Here is a 16,583-nt window from a genome sequence, read left to right on the forward strand (position 1 = left end):
GTAACAGTGAAATGTGTACCTGGAAGCATTTATAGGAAGTTCATAGCAGTGCCCCATTGTTCTCCTGAGATGTCTGGAGGCCCAGTTTACTAAGAATGCTGGCCCCTCCTACATCTCAATGGCTTGATTCTGTATGTTTTGTACTTGTATTTTTTTTTTTTTTTTCAAAAATGGACAACAAAAAACCTGTACAAAGCGCAAAATCTTGTTTGAAACAGTATTTTATTTTTTTGAAAATGGGCTTATTTCCTAGTCAGATTTGAGATGTTTAGCGCAAAATGTTCAAAGTCTGAGATATGTCATATTGAAAATGCCCCTCTACATTACTATGACAGAAATCAAGCAATAATCATGGGCTATTATGTCATAATTTTACATATTCATAGAAAGATTTTATACCCGAATTTCAGCTATACACAGTGCGTTTTTTTCTAGCAAAAAAGGTTCCGGTACTCAAATGCTAGGCCACCCTTCAGAGGTGGGGTGATCACCCCACAACAGCCAGGCCCCCTGCAACCAGTTGCAGAATCTATGACAAGGCAGAATTGGTGTGTAGAGCCTGAGCTCTTTCATTAAAACTTTGGGTCCATGGGTCAATTTTAATTAACAATGGAAAAGGTGCCGGTACTCAGTACCCCCAAGTACCCCCTCAAAAAAAGCCCTGGCTATATGTGACCCTAAGTGAAATATTGTAGTAGTCAGTATCACTTCCTTTTGAGTTAATATGCAGTTGCATAATGAACCCAGGAGCATTTACCAACAGGGTATATAAGACTGCCCGAGTTGACCCTGTCCACTGTAGTCTGAAGGCATCAGCTGAAAATGAAGACCTTTCTGTTCTTTCTGCTGGTCATAGTTCTGTGTCTGCACACCGGTAAGTGAGATACAAGGACTGAATCTCCTGTCCCCCTTTACCTTTAGAACTGTTACAGCCTTTTTTGCATTCAGAGTTTTCATATATAGTTTAATCATTTATATTATTTTCTTAGAACTGCATGTATTAATTTATTTGACTGTATTAATTCATATTATGAAGACATTTGTCTAAGACAGTAAAGTATGGCTTGAAGTAAATAAGTTATATTAACAGCATAACAACAGGAAAATGGCTGAATGTCAGAGTAATGCAGTTAGGACAGTGAGGTGAACTTGAAAATAAGCAAATTAAATCCTAGAAATAGCAATGACACAATGCCGTATTATTAATGTATACATTAAAACAGCACAGTAGAACATTCATATAAAAATGATACAGTGTCAGCAGAACAAAATGATACAACATAATAGGCAGCACAGTAGAACATTTTTATAATATAGATATGATGCTCAGGATGTCAGCAAAGTACAATTGAAACATCTTACGAGGCAGGAGAAGGGACAGACCAACCTACATAAACAAAATATACATTATTGCCACAAAGAAATTGATAGTGTGTCAAAATATATATGTATGTTTATGTATATACGCCACAGATAGGTAACTAGGTATAAAGGTCTCTCTCTCTCTCTCTCTCTCTCTCTCTCTCTCTCTCTCTTTCTCTCTTTCTCTCTCTCTCTCTTTCTCTCTCTGCTACCCTGGTGTTACTGCAGGTTTTTGTTCTTTTGGAAATGCATTTTACCATCTGCTTAATTAGAGGCATCACTTTCTGATATAGTTTACCTTTATGCATCTATTTCCTTACATTTCCATTCCTACAGCCCTGGTTTCCATATCCTCTGCAGGTGTCAAACCTCTTCTCTAAATTAAGTCCTAATTTTGCCGTTCCTTGCACCCTCATCCATCCATAGGGGCATATAGACAGACAAGATGGGTAAGACAAGGCACTGGGATAAATAAGTGGGTGGCTAGACTGAGGGCAAATTATATGTACAGTTGAATACGGTATGTGGAACTGGTGTGTGGCAAGCTAGCCCATCATCACAGCCATTAAATGGTTGGGAGAAGAACCAGGCTTTCACCTGCTGCCTGAAGTAGAGATAGTCTTGTGTTAAGTGCAGCTCCTCTGAGAGAAAGTTTCAGCACATATAATACACAGCAGTGACAGTTATATCCAGTACATCACCTGTGTTGAAATAATTACTAGTTTATTATAGATATAGGGGTTACTGGTACACACTGATATAACATAATATTGAAATTCATATTCTACTATGTACCCTTATGGTTCTAAATGGATCACATAGTAAGAAAGCTAGAAAAAAACATCTAGGAATTACATTATAATCTTAAATCTTAATCTGACTGTAACATCTTAATTATTAAATTATTAATACGGGACACCTTTGCTAAATAAATAAGTTTTCACAAATTTACGAAAATTATAATAGTTAGAAGTACGTTGAAATTCCACCAGTAGCTCTTTCCAAGTTTTAGCGCCTTGGTATGCAAAAGAAGTTTAAAATAATGTTACTGCTCAAACCAGTAAAAAATCTACACGTTATATAACCATTGAGCTGCAAAGAAATGAAAACTGTCCAATGCCATCTGCATATCAGAAGTAATAGTCATATTGGGAGGGAATTCAGTAAATGGTGCCCACAATAAGGCACAAGAAGGACACAATGGAGATGACCAGTGAAGACAAAACAGCCACCAATCATGTGCGGCACCCTTTATTAACTTCTAAGTTGACTCGACATGGCCCGTGTTTTGGCCTATGGGCTGCGCCAGGAGTCTGACTTAGTCCAGAAGTATAGCATATAAAGCAATTGCTGTACACTATTGCATCCAGCACACAATAACACGTCATAAGCATGTTATCTCCTGGATTCTCTATAGCGTGACTTAAGTTGTGCACACAAATCTGGTCATATTCCAGATTTGCATGCACAGCAGAATTAGTTAAGAAGCCAATGAGCACTGATAATTGCCAGTTAACAATTATTAACACTAATTGGCATTAATTATAATTTATATGCACAACTGTCTAAGCGTATTCTGCAACTTGATGCGCATAAAGTCTGTCACATAGTTGAAAAGGGGGCATGATCATGGAACGGGCAGATTGTGGGCATTTCTCAAATACACCCAGTCCACACTTAATTTAAAAATCAGGATGTGCACGCTCTAAAATGCTAGCACACAGGGGCATAGCCAGACCGGCGGGAGGGGTCCAGAGCCTGAGGTGAGGGGGCACATTTTAGTCCCCCCCGGTGCCGCCAACCCCCCTGCCATTGCCGACCCCCCTGCCGCCGCCACCACCACCAACAACAACTTTGACCCCCCCCCTGCCGACGACTCCCTCGACCCCCCTCCCGCTGCCAACCCGCTGTTGCCGTCACCTACCTTTGCTGGTGGGGCACCCCAACCCCCGCCAGCCGAGGTCCTCTTCTTCCGGCGCAAGGCTTCGTTCTGTGCAGAATGTCAGACTCAGAAACAGAATGATGCCTTGCGCCGGAAGAAGAGGACCTCGGCTAGTGGGGGTTGGGGTCCCCCGCCAGCAAAGGTAGGCAACGGCGACAGCGGGTTGGCGGCGGGAGGGAGGGTCGAGAGGGTCATCGGCAGGGGGGGGGGTCCAGGGCCAAATCTACGGAGGCCCAGGCCCCCGTGGCCGCACGTACATAAGTACATAAGTATTGCCATACTGGGAAAGACCAAAGGTCCATCAAGCCCAGCATCCTGTTTCCAACAGTGGCCAATCCAGGTCACAAATACCCGGCAAGATCCCAAAAATGTACAAAACATTTTATACTGCTTATCCCAGAAATAGTAGATTTTCCCCAAGTCCATTTAATAACGGTCTATGGACTTTTCCTTTAGAAAGCCATCCAAACCTTTTTAAAACTCTGCTAAGCTAACCACCTTTACCACATTCTCTGGCAATGAATTCCAGCGCACCTTAGTAGACAGGGCCTTTTGGGGCCCTTTTACAGAGTGGCAGTAAGCCCAACACGAGCTTACTGCTCACTCTTTCAGGACTGCCACTGGCCCAATGTGGCAGATGGCACCTGAGTGAGCACCATTTCCTGGGGAAAAAGAAAACCCCCAGAAACGGCTTACATGGCGGTAACCCGGTGGTAATCGGGCATTGCTGCATGCTGACCGGTTACCACCAAGTTAGCACAGGAGCCCTTATCACCACCTCAATGGGTGATGGTAAGGGCTTCCCATCTCTTACTGCGTGCGGGGAAAAACAGCCCCCACAGCCAGTGCAGGGCCCTTTTTCCCGCAGCTTGGTAAAAGGGCCCCTTACTGTCTTAACAGCAATGTTCCCTCTAAGCTGTGTGCCTGTTTGTGTGCACATGGGTCAGAAAGGGAGTGCACATGCTGGCTTTCTTTATTGTGAACATAGGCTATACTGCCAGCAAAAATGAGAGGGTACATTGCTTGAGAGCAAGGTTCATTCTCGTCATGTTATGCACTGAATAAAAAGAAAGAAAACAGTGAGGTAAATCCAAGGAGGATAACAAAGAAGTCTTTATTGAAGATGCTTAAAACTCAATCCGACAAGGCCGTGTTTTGGCCCGAAAGCCTGCCTCAGGGGTCTGGATGAATCTCTGATGTTGCAGGGTAGTGATTAACAACAGGAAAATTTAGTGCAAGGATCTTGCTGTAAAATCCTTTGGTTATCCTCTGTCTTGCAAATACGCTGAAAAACAATAGCCGTATTGTCAGCTAATGTAAATGATGTAAGTGTAGCAAATGCCTTTACAGTATTATGTAAGCCACATTGAGCCTGCAAATAGGTGGGAAAATGTGGGATACAAATGTAACAAATAAAATATTGATTAATCTTATTACATTTATGTGTTTTCTTACAGCTGACTCTTTGAAATGCTACACCTGCAAGGACATAGTAGAACAAAACAACAGTAACTGTCTTATAGAAAAAACTTGCTCATCACTGGACAAATACTGTCTGACTGCTATTGCTTCAGTATATGGTAAGTTGCACTGCACACACTCCCGTGTACACTGTAATTACTCTATGAATACTCCTCATAGCACCTGAGGATGAGAAGGAAGTCTGCTACTTACAGTAGAAAGCCAGGAATTAGGAGAGCTCCATGAGATGCAAGATTAAAAGCACAGTTTTAGAAAGGAGAGAGTAGTGGATGCTTGGAATGCCCTCCCGCAGGAGGTGGTGGAAATGAAAACGGTAACAGAATTCAAACACGCGTGGGATAAACATAAAGGAATCCTGTTCAGAAGGAATGGATCCTAAGGAGTTTAGCCGAGATTGGGTGGCAGAGCCGGTGGCGGGAGGCGGGGATAGTGCTGGGTAGACTTATATGGTCTGTGCCACAGCCGGTGGTGGGAGGCGGGGCTGGTGGTTGGAAGGCGGGGATAGTGCTGGGCAGACTTATACGGTCTGTGCCCTGAAAAGGACAGGTACAAATCAAGGTAAGGTATACACAAAAAGTAGCACATATGAGTTTATCTTGTTGGGCAGACTGGATGGACCATGCAGGTCTTTTTCTGCCGTCATCTACTATGTTACTATGATGTGAGAGATGGGAATAGAGGTGTCCAGGTCAGGACATGTGCAATTCACCATGGGTATTACAAAGGTTCTACTACTTACTACTATTATCCTTTCTATAACGCTACTAGACATACGCAGCGCCATACACTTGAACATGAAGAGACAGTCCCTGCTTGACAGAGCTTACAATCTAATTAGGACAGACAAACAGGACAAATAAGAGATAAGGGAATAACTAAGGTGGGGATGATAAAACATGGGCACTGAACAAGTGAGTAAGGGTTAGGAGTTAAAAGCAGCATCAAAAACGTGGGCTTTTAGCCTAGATTTGAAGACGGCCAGAGATGGAGCTTGACGTACCGGCTCAGGAAGTCTATTCCAGGCATATGATGCAGCAAGATAAAAGGAACAGAGTCTGGAGTTCACAGTGGAGGAGAAGGGCACAGATAAGAGAGATTTGCCTGATGATCAGAGTGCCCGGGCAGGAATGTAGGGAGAGATAAGAATGGAGAGGTACCGAGGAGCTGCAGAGTGAATGCACTTATAAGTCAATAAGAGGAGTTTGAACTGTATGTGGAAACAGATAGGAAGCCAGTGAAGTGACTTGAGGAGAGGGCTAATATGAGCATAGCGACACTGGCGGAATATAAGTCGTGCAGGAGAATTTTGAATAGATTGAAGAGGAGAAAGATGGCTAAGTGAGAGACCTGTGAGAAGCAATTTGCAATAGTCTAAGCGAGAGGTGTGGATAAGGGTTCTGGTAGTGTGTCCCCCCAGCCCTAGCTATGCCTCTGCTTTTACTCCTTATTTATATAGTAAGCTGTGCTTAGAGTTATTCTATGTTGGACCAGTGGAAAAACCTGGCCTGGATTGTGAGTTAGAGCCAGGTCAGGTAGAGGTCTTAAGTAAGAGATTGCAAGAAACACTCAGGAATATTTGGGTGTACCTTTATGCAGAAGTTTGTCGTATGCTGTTTAATTTCAGCTTATTAAAAGAACCTGCATTTTACTGACTTGTCTTAGTCAGGAGCCCAATTAGTAAAAGCAGGGCTCCCACAAAGGAGGCTGGCAGCACAAGGGTTACAAGGAAGGGGATGTGGGAGAGGGAGGGGGATAGGTAGGGCATAGAAACAAGAGAGGAAGGATAAGGAAACAGGCCAACTAATTAGGAACAGGCCCCAACTGGCCAATAGGAAGCAGGAAGAATTTTTTTAAAAATGGAGACAGAGCAGACACCATCTGTTTGCTGCAGCTGCCAGACACAGCTACATAATGTGTCAGATCAAGAAAGGAAGAAAACATACTTATCCAGAGGAAGAAGATCAGATCCTGTGTTCTGGTGTCCATTACTCTGGGGCTTTGTGGAAGCTCTGCAAGTTTCTCCAGGACAGGAGGGCAGTAGTGTGTCAGTACTGGGTGAGTCAGTGGACACTATAGCTCAGTACTGCCTTTCCAACGCATTTTTCAGTTGTGGTGCAGTAGCTCTGAGGAAGTTGAAAAGGTTTATATCTCCATACTTGCTTATGCTGGATGTCTTGTTTGTTAGGTGGCGCTAATGTGCGGCTGGTGCATGGCTGCTGGGCACTCGGCCAGCAGGGGGTGAGAGTGCTGGGCCTTCGGACACGTGGTATTGTGGAACTGGTTAGTGGGAGTAGCAAAAGGGAAAGACAGGGGGAAGGAATGGGTTTGGCGGCAGTACAGGGTGTTCTGTTACATGCGCCTTACATGTTGCTGCTCCCTGCCTTTTCCATCCCCCTCCCCCCACCTCTGGGTGTATGTTTTCTATTGCAACAGCCATATTGGGGAGGTCAACTGCAGGGCAGCCATACTGGGGAGGTCTTCCAATAGCGCATACTGCAGCAGCCATATTAATAAGATATTCTCTGCATTAGACATGTTGTATTTATCTCTCGGACATATTGAGAAGGTCGGCCAAGAGGGTAGTTCTCCATTTTGAGCCTTAACAGTGGCAAAACTATCTATCTATCTATCTATCTATCTATCTATCTATCTATCTATCTATCTATCTATCTATCTATACTGATAAAAGGGGAATAAAAACATTCTTTTTTTTGTTTTAATGTATATTTTGTGGTGTGCCCCCAGCCATCTTACATATAAAGCTACAAAGGAGACGGGGACCAATGGTGACAGTTGGAAGTCCAATGCTGCACTAACTTTCCTTTTTTCCCCCTCTAGCACCGCCATCTGCTGAGACTTCGAACAAGGCATCCAGTGAGAAAACTGCAACTGGAGCTTCTGAATCTACCACAACACACATGCCTAAGGCCACTGTGCCGACACAAATGGATGGCATGCAAGCACAGACCTCAATAGATGCACTGATACAAGAATTGCATCAGCAAGTCAGCATTCATGGTTCTACAGTTGTGATGCAACGACTTCGTAACACAGCTGCTTGCCAGCCTGAAAAACTGCCATCCACCCAGGCGACACCTTTGCGTTCAACATTGTCATCTCTATTAGAGGCTAACATCCCGCAAGGATGGACCAACACTCCACACATACTGACCAAACCACCGCTTACTTCAATGGGTGAGTCCACCAATATCCCTATCACTCCAGTGGGCCCCCTTGATGCACCCACTACCCCCGCAGGTGAATCAGGTGATGATGACATATCGCTAGCAACTGTCATTCAGGATACAGTATTTTAACTAGAGAAAGGTGGCATCAAAACAGGCCAGTGCTATGGATGTGTCATGTCCCCTACCTCAACGCAAGTGGCGTCCTTGGGCTGTGCGGGGTCCCGTCATCATGCACACTTGACTGGCACTGCCTGAGCCCTGTGTGTGTAGTTCTCTCTGGGTTTGTTCAGAGAGTGGTAGTTGCAGGCTCCTTCCATGCACCTGTTTCTGCTCTCTCTCTCTCTGCCTGGCTTCCAGGCTCCTTGATTCCTTTGCTTCCACCCACCTGGGTCTGCTTTTCCTCTGCCTGACTTCCCTTGCTTCTCTCCTATTGGTCTTCCGGTTCCTCCTTCCCCTGCTCTAGTCATATGGCTGTGCCCCTTCTCCCTGCTGATGTCAGACGCCAGCACTCAGCTGAGCTCTCCCTGGACTCCTTGCTTCGGCTTCTACTTTGGTAAGTGTTTCTAACTCTGTAGTCTGCTTCTTATCTACTGGTCCCTCGTTGCTGACTTTGCCTATACCTGGATTACTCTCTTGCCTGCTGCCTGCCTACTGACTTTGCCTTTACCTAGATTACTCTCTTGCCTGCCACCTGCCTACTGACTTTCGCCTGCACCTGGATTACTCTCTTGCCTGCCTACTGACTTTCGCCTGCATCTGGATTACTCTTTTGCCTGCCACTTGCCTACTGACTTTCGGCTGTACCTGTATTACTCTCTTACCTGCCGCCTGCCTACTGACTACTGCTTGTACCTGGATTACTCTCTTGACCTGCTGCCTGCCTGGCTGATACATTCATCACCCCGCTTCCAGCTCTGTCCCATAAATCCTGCAGGCCGCCCGCACCTAGGAGCTCAACCTCTGCGGAACGGCAGTCAGCGTAGGTGAAACCCGGGGTTGTCCAGCCGCCAAGCAGAACCTGGTCCGAGTACCAGGCTCAGCAGCGCTCTACTTGGTACAATAACTCACAAGTCTGACAGGGTGCGCCTGTGCAAGCCGTATGGGTGACCAGCAACTCTGCTACCACCACTTAAGTAGCAATTAACACATCCAGCCAGCAGATGGTCATATACGCCATGACCGCATTACCCGAAATACTGCAGGACAAGCCAGGGGGACATGTGGTAGATATGAACAAAAAAGAGGGTAGCGAGGATGTGTTCTGTGGAGTCAACTCTCTGGTGAAAAGTGTTCCACTGAACATTAAGCAAACAATTTGGAAAAGAGAATTTATTGATATTTTTTTTATTGCTGCTTAGGGATCAGGAAGATGATAGTCCAGCTTATATTCGAAAGAGAAAGGCGCCCATATTCCGACCCAAATCGGGAGATGAGCGCCTTTCTCCCATGGGCGCCCAAATCGTATAATCGAAAGCCAATTTTGGGCGCCTCCAACTGCAGTCCGTCGTGGGAACGAACAAAGTTGATGGGGGCGTATCAGAGGTGTAGTGAAGGCGGGACTGGGGCGTGTTTATCGGCCGAGGAGAAATGGGCGCCTTCGGCCGATAACAAACAATGGCCGGCAGTAGCGAGAATTTAGGGCACTTTTTTTTTACCCTTTTTTTCATGAACAAGTCCCAGATGACCACCGGAGGGAATCGGGGATGACCTCCCCTGACTTCCCCAGTGGTCACTAACCCCCTCCCACCAAAAAAAGAACTTTAAAAACTTTTTTTTTCCAGCCTGTATGCCAGCCTCAAATGTCATACCCAGCTCAGTATGCAGGTCCCTGGAGCAGTTGTTAGTGGGTGCAGTGGACCTCAGCCAGGTGGACCCAGGCCCATCCCCCCCTACCTGTTACACTTCTGGTGCTTAATGTTGAGCCCTCCAAAGCCACTGTACCCACATGTAGGTGCCCCCCTTCACCCCTTAGGGCTATGGTAATGGTGTAGACTTGTGGGCAGTGGGTTTGGGGGGACATTTGGGGAGCTCAGCACACAAGGGAAGGGAGCTATGGACTTGGCAGGTCTTTCAATTTTTTTTTTTTACTTTTTACAAGTGCCCCCTAGGGTGCCCGGTTGGTGTCCTGCCATGTGAGGGGGACCAGTGCACTACGAATCCTGGCCCCTCCCACGACCCAATGCATCAGATTTGGGCGGATTTGAGATGGGCGCCTTCGGTTTCCATTATCACTGAAAACCGATACCGCCCAGCTCTAATCCGCCCAAATCCAATGCATTTGCCCGCCACAAACTGTATTATCGAAAAAAAAGATGGACGCCCATCTTTTTTCGAAAATACGGTTTCTCCCACCCCTTCGCGTGCCCATCCACGGAGATGGGCGTCCATGAAGATGGGCACCCATGTTCGATTATGCCCCTCAGTGTAGACTCCAGGCCCCTGGAGCATAGATGCACTGACAGGGAATGCAAACCTAGAATTTTTAAATCCATCAACAACTGGGTTTCAGCCTTTCACATCCTATATAATAAAACTCACCCTCAACGTTCTGAGGACACTGACGTCACTTCCTTCATGAAGGGTTCGTGGTAGTGAAGCCACCGAAAACACTAAGAAGGTGATGAAGGTGCATTCACGAGGTGCGGAGCAATGGCGTCAGTGGCTTCAGAACGACGAACGGGTAGGGAGGGAGGGAGGGAGGGAGGGAGGAAGGGGGGTGTTGGGGAGGAAAACCTTGCTAGCGCCCGTTTCATTCGCTCCAGAAACGGGCCTTTTTTACTAGTATATATATAAGTGTGGTAGTTGAAAAAAAGCCAGAGATGAGTCCATACTCAATCAGATACCTGGTTACGATAACAAGAGCTCATAAGTGCTATGTGGGGTGGGCCTAGCTCAGTTATGATATCAGATTCAGGAAGAGCATTGCAGAGAATGCATCCATATCTTGGTGACATAGAGTGGTTGACTTATTGTTGGATGAGATGATGTTCTTCAGACCATTTAGCCTGGATAGGTTCCTGTCCTCTGCCAATGCTCCCTCGTCCACGAGCCATAGATTTCCCGCCCCTACAGCAAAAGGATATGCAAGCAATACAATACTTCCCAATGCACATGGAACCTCTATTGATTTCGGCACACTTGCTCCCATTGTGATGCTCCTCCCCCAGAATCCCAGTGTAGATCACAAAAGAATAGATGCCCCCCAATGCAGCAACAGCCTTATCACCAGCACGAGAACCCTAGCAATATCTCCAATTACGCTAGAAGCCATGCATCCTTGGTAGCACAATACCCCGACAAGGAACAAGCTCATCTCCGGTTTCTCCAAGGGCTTCCCAATTCCTTATGCCAGATCATCTCTCGCACATCCTGCACAACGCAGCATCAATCCAATTGTATTATGACACTGCAAAAGCAAAAATACAAAAAGTAATTGATGTGGGCAGGGTGGCTGGCCCTTTCCAAATTACACCACTACCTGATTTGATTATATCCCCTTTTGGCATCATACCAAAAAAAAAGAGATGGGAAAATTCCATATAACTCAGAAACTGTCCTACCCAGAAGGTGTATCTGTGAACAATACAGATACACCTTACTGTGTTCCGTGTAATATGCATCCATAGATCAGGTAATAAAAATGATTCATCGCAGTGGTCCTCGGGCCCAGCTAGCGAAAGCAGGTATCAAATCCGCCTTCCATCTGCTCCCAGTGCACTCAGATTCTGTCTGGGAGAATACTTCTGTTTTGATAACTGCCTCCCCATGGGCTGCTCCATTTCATGTAGTTTCTTTGAGTAGTTAGCACATTTGTCCACTGGGTGGTTGAACAGGTGGTAGGTCACTCTTGTTTGATACACTACCTTGACGACTTCTTTTTGATCAGCAAAGAAGGTCACAACTGTCAAGCAGTACTACATGCTTTTCAAACCAGAACCACACAATTTAGCAACCCACTCGCGGAAGAAACAACAATTGGGCCACTGACTTCCCTCACATTCCAAGGGATCGAGTTGGATGCAGTCCACCAGGTTTCCAGATTGCCGCAGGACAAGCTCTCTAGACTGCAAGAGGAAATTGGTTCCTTTTCTGAAGCCAAAAAGTCACCTTGAAGCTCTATCAGTCCCTACTGGGCCTGCTTACTTTCGCCACAAGAGTGGTTCAAATGGGCCACATTTTTTTCTTGCCACCTAGCACTAGCAACAGTGGGCGTTAAGAAGAGTTATCACTTTATAAGGATAATGGCAAGCATAAGAGATGATTTACACATATGAGATACCTTACCTACATCCTTTAACGGTCTTGCATTCTGGCAAGCTCCCCTGGCGCTTAACAAAGAATTACAACTTTTCACTGAAGCCTCCATGGAGCATGAGTTTGGCATTTTCTTTAGGAATGATCAGCAGAATATTGGCCTGAAGGTTGGCACATGGCGGGTATCACGAGTAATATCACTTTTCTAGAACTCTAGAAGCATGTGGGCACTGAGCATAGCTAACAGAGCCATCATATTCCACTCAGACTACATGGCAATGGTGGAGATAAATAGGCGGTCAGCGAGAACCTCCTATGTCATTACCTTGCTCTGGGAATTTGTCCTCATTTGCATGTGCTTCAACATAAACTTTAGAGTGTCACATGTCCCTGGGGGTCCAAAATAATATTGTGGATGCTCTCTCACACTTTAAGTTTACACAGTTCTGGTCCCTTGCACCATCGTACGAAGCATACAGAACAGAACAGCAATCCCCCCAACCATCAGGGGGACTTGGTCATAAGAACATAAGAGTAGCCACACTGGGTCAGACCAATGGTCCACCTAGCCCAGTATCCTGTTTTCCATATTACAAATCGTAGGAAGCAACTGCTTGCCCTAGGTCTGTCTCAATAGCAGACTATGGCAGACTATGGACTTTTCCTCCAGGAATTTGTCCAAACCTTTTTAAAACCCAGATACCACATCCTCCGGCAAAGAGTTCCAGAGCTTAACTATTCATTGAGTGAAAAAAATATTTCCTCCTATTTGTTTTAAAAAGTGCTTGTTTTTGTGTACAAAAAGGTGCCGGTACTCATTATGGGCGGGGTCACCACATATGGCTCCACCCCTATGATATAAACAAGAAAAAGCAACACTGGGCCTTCAAGAAAGAGACAATGGCAGTCCTTTATTGTGAAAAAGACCCAACACGGGCCGTGTTTCGGCGCACAAGCGCCTGCCTTAGGGGTCAAAGTGTGTCTTCACAATATATGAGCAGGAATGTTCAGACAGTCTGAGTAAATTGCCAGCCACCACTGAGAGTTTGTTCAATCCTACCAGACGCTGTCTGTGTGAAAACTGCAAAAAAAAAAAAAGCCACCCCTATGATAGCCACCCCTATGATAGCCACCCCCCACATTAGCCACACCCCTTATACCAGCCATGGCGCATATAAACAGACATCATTGAAAGTATTATACTAGTATAGGAGAAAAAAAATAACATGATTTTTTTTCATTATAAATAATTTCTGTAAGCTGTTACAGCTCCAGTATACCCAGTGCAAAATAAGACAGCAGATGTAAATTCTCAAATTGGACATATTCCAAACACTAAAATGAAAATAAAATGATTTTTTTCTACCTTTGTTGTTCCAGGGTCCCCTCCCCTCCCTCCCTCCCTCCGAGTTCCAGGGTCCCCTCCCTCCCTTCGAGTTCCAGGGTCCCCCATCCCTCTCTCTCTCCCTCCCAGTTCTAGGGTCCCCCCCTCCCTCCCTCCAAGTTCCAGGGTCCCCTGTCCCTCCCTCCGAGTTCCAGGGTCCCCCTCCCTCCCTCTGAGTTCCAGGGCCTCCCTTCCTCCCAGTTCTAGGGGGTGAAGGGGGATGGGAGGAGGGGTTGGGGGAACCCACTAGTCACTGCCTTCCCTGTTTGAGAAGCAGCCCAATTAGTAAAAGCAGGGCTCCCACAAAGGGGGCTGGCAGCACAAGGGTTACAAGAGAGAGAACGAGAGGGAGAGGGATGTGGAATAGGTAGTGCATAGAAACAAGAGGGTTAGAATAAGGGAAGAGGCCATTCAATTAGGAACAGGCCCCAACTGGCCAGTAGGAAGCAGGAAGAAAAAATATTTTAAAAACCGGAGAACGCCATCTGTTTGCTGTAGTTAGCAGATGCTGCTGCACCCATCCAACCCGACCCTTAGGAACTCGCCAGGATTTTTCCTGTCGCGGCACAGTGGCTGGGGGAGGTATCCAAATGACTGTGTGCAATAAAAACATGGTCCATACAAAGGTTTGCAGACTAAAGGGAGACACCCTCTCCAATGGGGGTGATGGCTCTCATCAGAAGTCAATTGGGGAGGGGCCACCCTTCTTGGACGGACAGAAGGACCCTCAAGGTACAAGACAATGCTACGATCAGCTGAGAATACCAGAACCACTACCCTGACTTGGACAGCCCAGGGTGGGGGAGAATGGTGGAGAACTGGGTAGGCTTGGACGGCCACTTGGGCGAAGAGTCATACAGTGGAAGGTAATCAGCTTGGACAATGGTACTTGTGCTGAGCAGTTGTACAACAATACAGCAGGTTTTAGTCCCATTAAAGTAATAAAGATAGCCCCCAGTTGACAAGAGAGTGGAACAAGGTTATCTTCCCTTGGCCATTTTGTCAGTTCTATTTGTTAGTAAATTAGGCAAGGAAAATCTGAATATTGCAGATGTCTGTAAATGGTTCAGAATATGAAAATATTGTAGTGAAACTGTGCTGCGGCAATTGTAGTAAATTCCACCTTTCAGAAGAATTGATACAGATGTGGTGCATATCCTTTTTAAATAAAGGGAAGGAAAAGAGAGGGAGAAGGGGGACAGGAAGGGGTGTGGGGGAACCCACTGGTCACTGCCTGCTGCCTATCCCGTTTGTGTGTTTCATTGTGGGCAGTCCAAAAGGTGTGGGAGTCTTCCCAGGGCAGTGGGTGAAAGAAAGCCTTGTCCCTAGGGCCAGAAGAGGGCATTTAAAAACTTTTTTCTTTCAAAAATATTTTAATGTGGTTTAGTTAGTGACGCTTAATTGTTAACCTAAGTTGTAACAATACTTTGTGTGCCGCAGGGAACTAGAGTGGGATTATTTGGTCTATATGCTCCATGATTATGATTATTACATATTTTAATTCCTTTGTTCTGTGACATCCATCTTTGTTATAGTGTTAATTATGTTTTGTTTTATTTTCTAGAAGTTAATTAAAAAAAAAAGTTTAAACTGAAAAAAAAATTGTTTGGTTTAGTTCTCTCTGTTGCTTATGGGATGTGTTGTTTTGTTTGTTCAAAAAACAACCCTCTTCATAACACAGGACCCCCCCTCCCAAACCCTAAGGGCCTCTTATATCAAGCCGCGAGGCAATGCCAACGGAGCCCATTACTACTACTACTTAACATTTCTAGAGCGCTACTAGGGTTACGCAGCGCTGTACAGTTTAACAAAGAAGGACAGTCCCTGCTTGAAGGAGCTTACAATCTAAAGGACGAAATGTCAAGTTGGGGCAGTCAAGATTTCCCGAATAGAGGTGTAGTGGTTAGGTGCCGAAGGCGACATTGAAGAGGTGGGCTTTGAGCAAGGATTTGAAGATGGGCAGGGAGGGGGCCTGGCGTATGGGCTCAGGGAGTTTATTCCAAGCATGGGGTGAGGCGAGGCAGAAAGGGCGGAGCCTGGAGTTGGCGGTGGTGGAGAAGGGTATGGGCTTTGTCAACATTACTGCACCAGAGCCGCTAGAGTGGTTTGAAAAAGAGGCCCTAAATGTTGTTGTTTCCCCATCCCCCCCCCCCCCCCCCCCCCCATCATTTTGGGCAAAAAATGATATGAAATTACATGGGAAATGTTTTAACCGTGTATATAAATTAACCATTAGTAGCTGAAACCAGAACCCTAACACATTGGAGATTATTTTCCAGAACAGACTTACAGAGAAAATTACTTTTTCTCATGTAATACTTTTCTTTATATTCTGTATAGGAAAAACTCTTATGGTGAAACAATGTGTACCAATGTGTTTACCAGGGATACAAGAAATCAGTACGGGAAAAACTTCTATTTCCTGCTGCCAGACTGACCTGTGTAACTACAGCGGAGTGACAGAGTGAAGATCAGCTACCTGGCTCTGGTCATCTCAGTGGGTTTCCTTGGCTCCCTGCTGTGAGCTGGACTCTAACATGGGAGAAAACAGAGTCACTGATTTACCCCAGGCTTCCTCTCATTCTGTGCCTGAGATATAAACCAGTTACTCCTGTGTGTATTTCTATACTAAAAATTAAAATTTCTGTAATACTCTGCTTTATTTTTTTTTTTGTCAAAACATAACATAATCAATCTCTGACTAAATTCTGTTTAAATAAAGCTGTTACTCAAAGTTGTAGAACTGTTTCTTTTTGCAAGTAGAATCCCATTTGTGATATCATACAGGTGGTCCCTTTCCTCTCTCCCCAGCCTCAACTCCACTTTTCTCTCTTCTCTCCCTCCATTCCCCAGATCAATACCCGAGTGTGGTAAGTCATGTAGAAAATCAGTAACTGACTTAGAATTTCAGGTTTGTGACATATAAAGGTCAGAGAAATATGTATGTATATTCCCCCATTATATAGGGATT

General features: G+C 45.4%; 1 protein-coding gene across 1 annotated transcript; it reads left to right on the plus strand.

Moving 5' to 3' along the window:
• Window positions 1–765: 765 nt before the first annotated feature.
• LOC115460469 lies at window positions 766–16,352 on the plus strand. Its single transcript, XM_030190226.1, is given in 5 exon segments — window positions 766–874; window positions 4,762–4,884; window positions 7,625–7,981; window positions 15,953–16,059; window positions 16,062–16,352. Coding segments are annotated over 5 exon segments (714 nt in total). The 5' UTR covers window positions 766–822; the 3' UTR covers window positions 16,137–16,352.
• Window positions 16,353–16,583: the final 231 nt, after the last annotated feature.

The sequence above is a fragment of the Microcaecilia unicolor genome, chromosome 1 (genome assembly GCF_901765095.1).
Source record: "Microcaecilia unicolor chromosome 1, aMicUni1.1, whole genome shotgun sequence".
Classification (NCBI taxonomy): domain Eukaryota; kingdom Metazoa; phylum Chordata; class Amphibia; order Gymnophiona; family Siphonopidae; genus Microcaecilia; species Microcaecilia unicolor.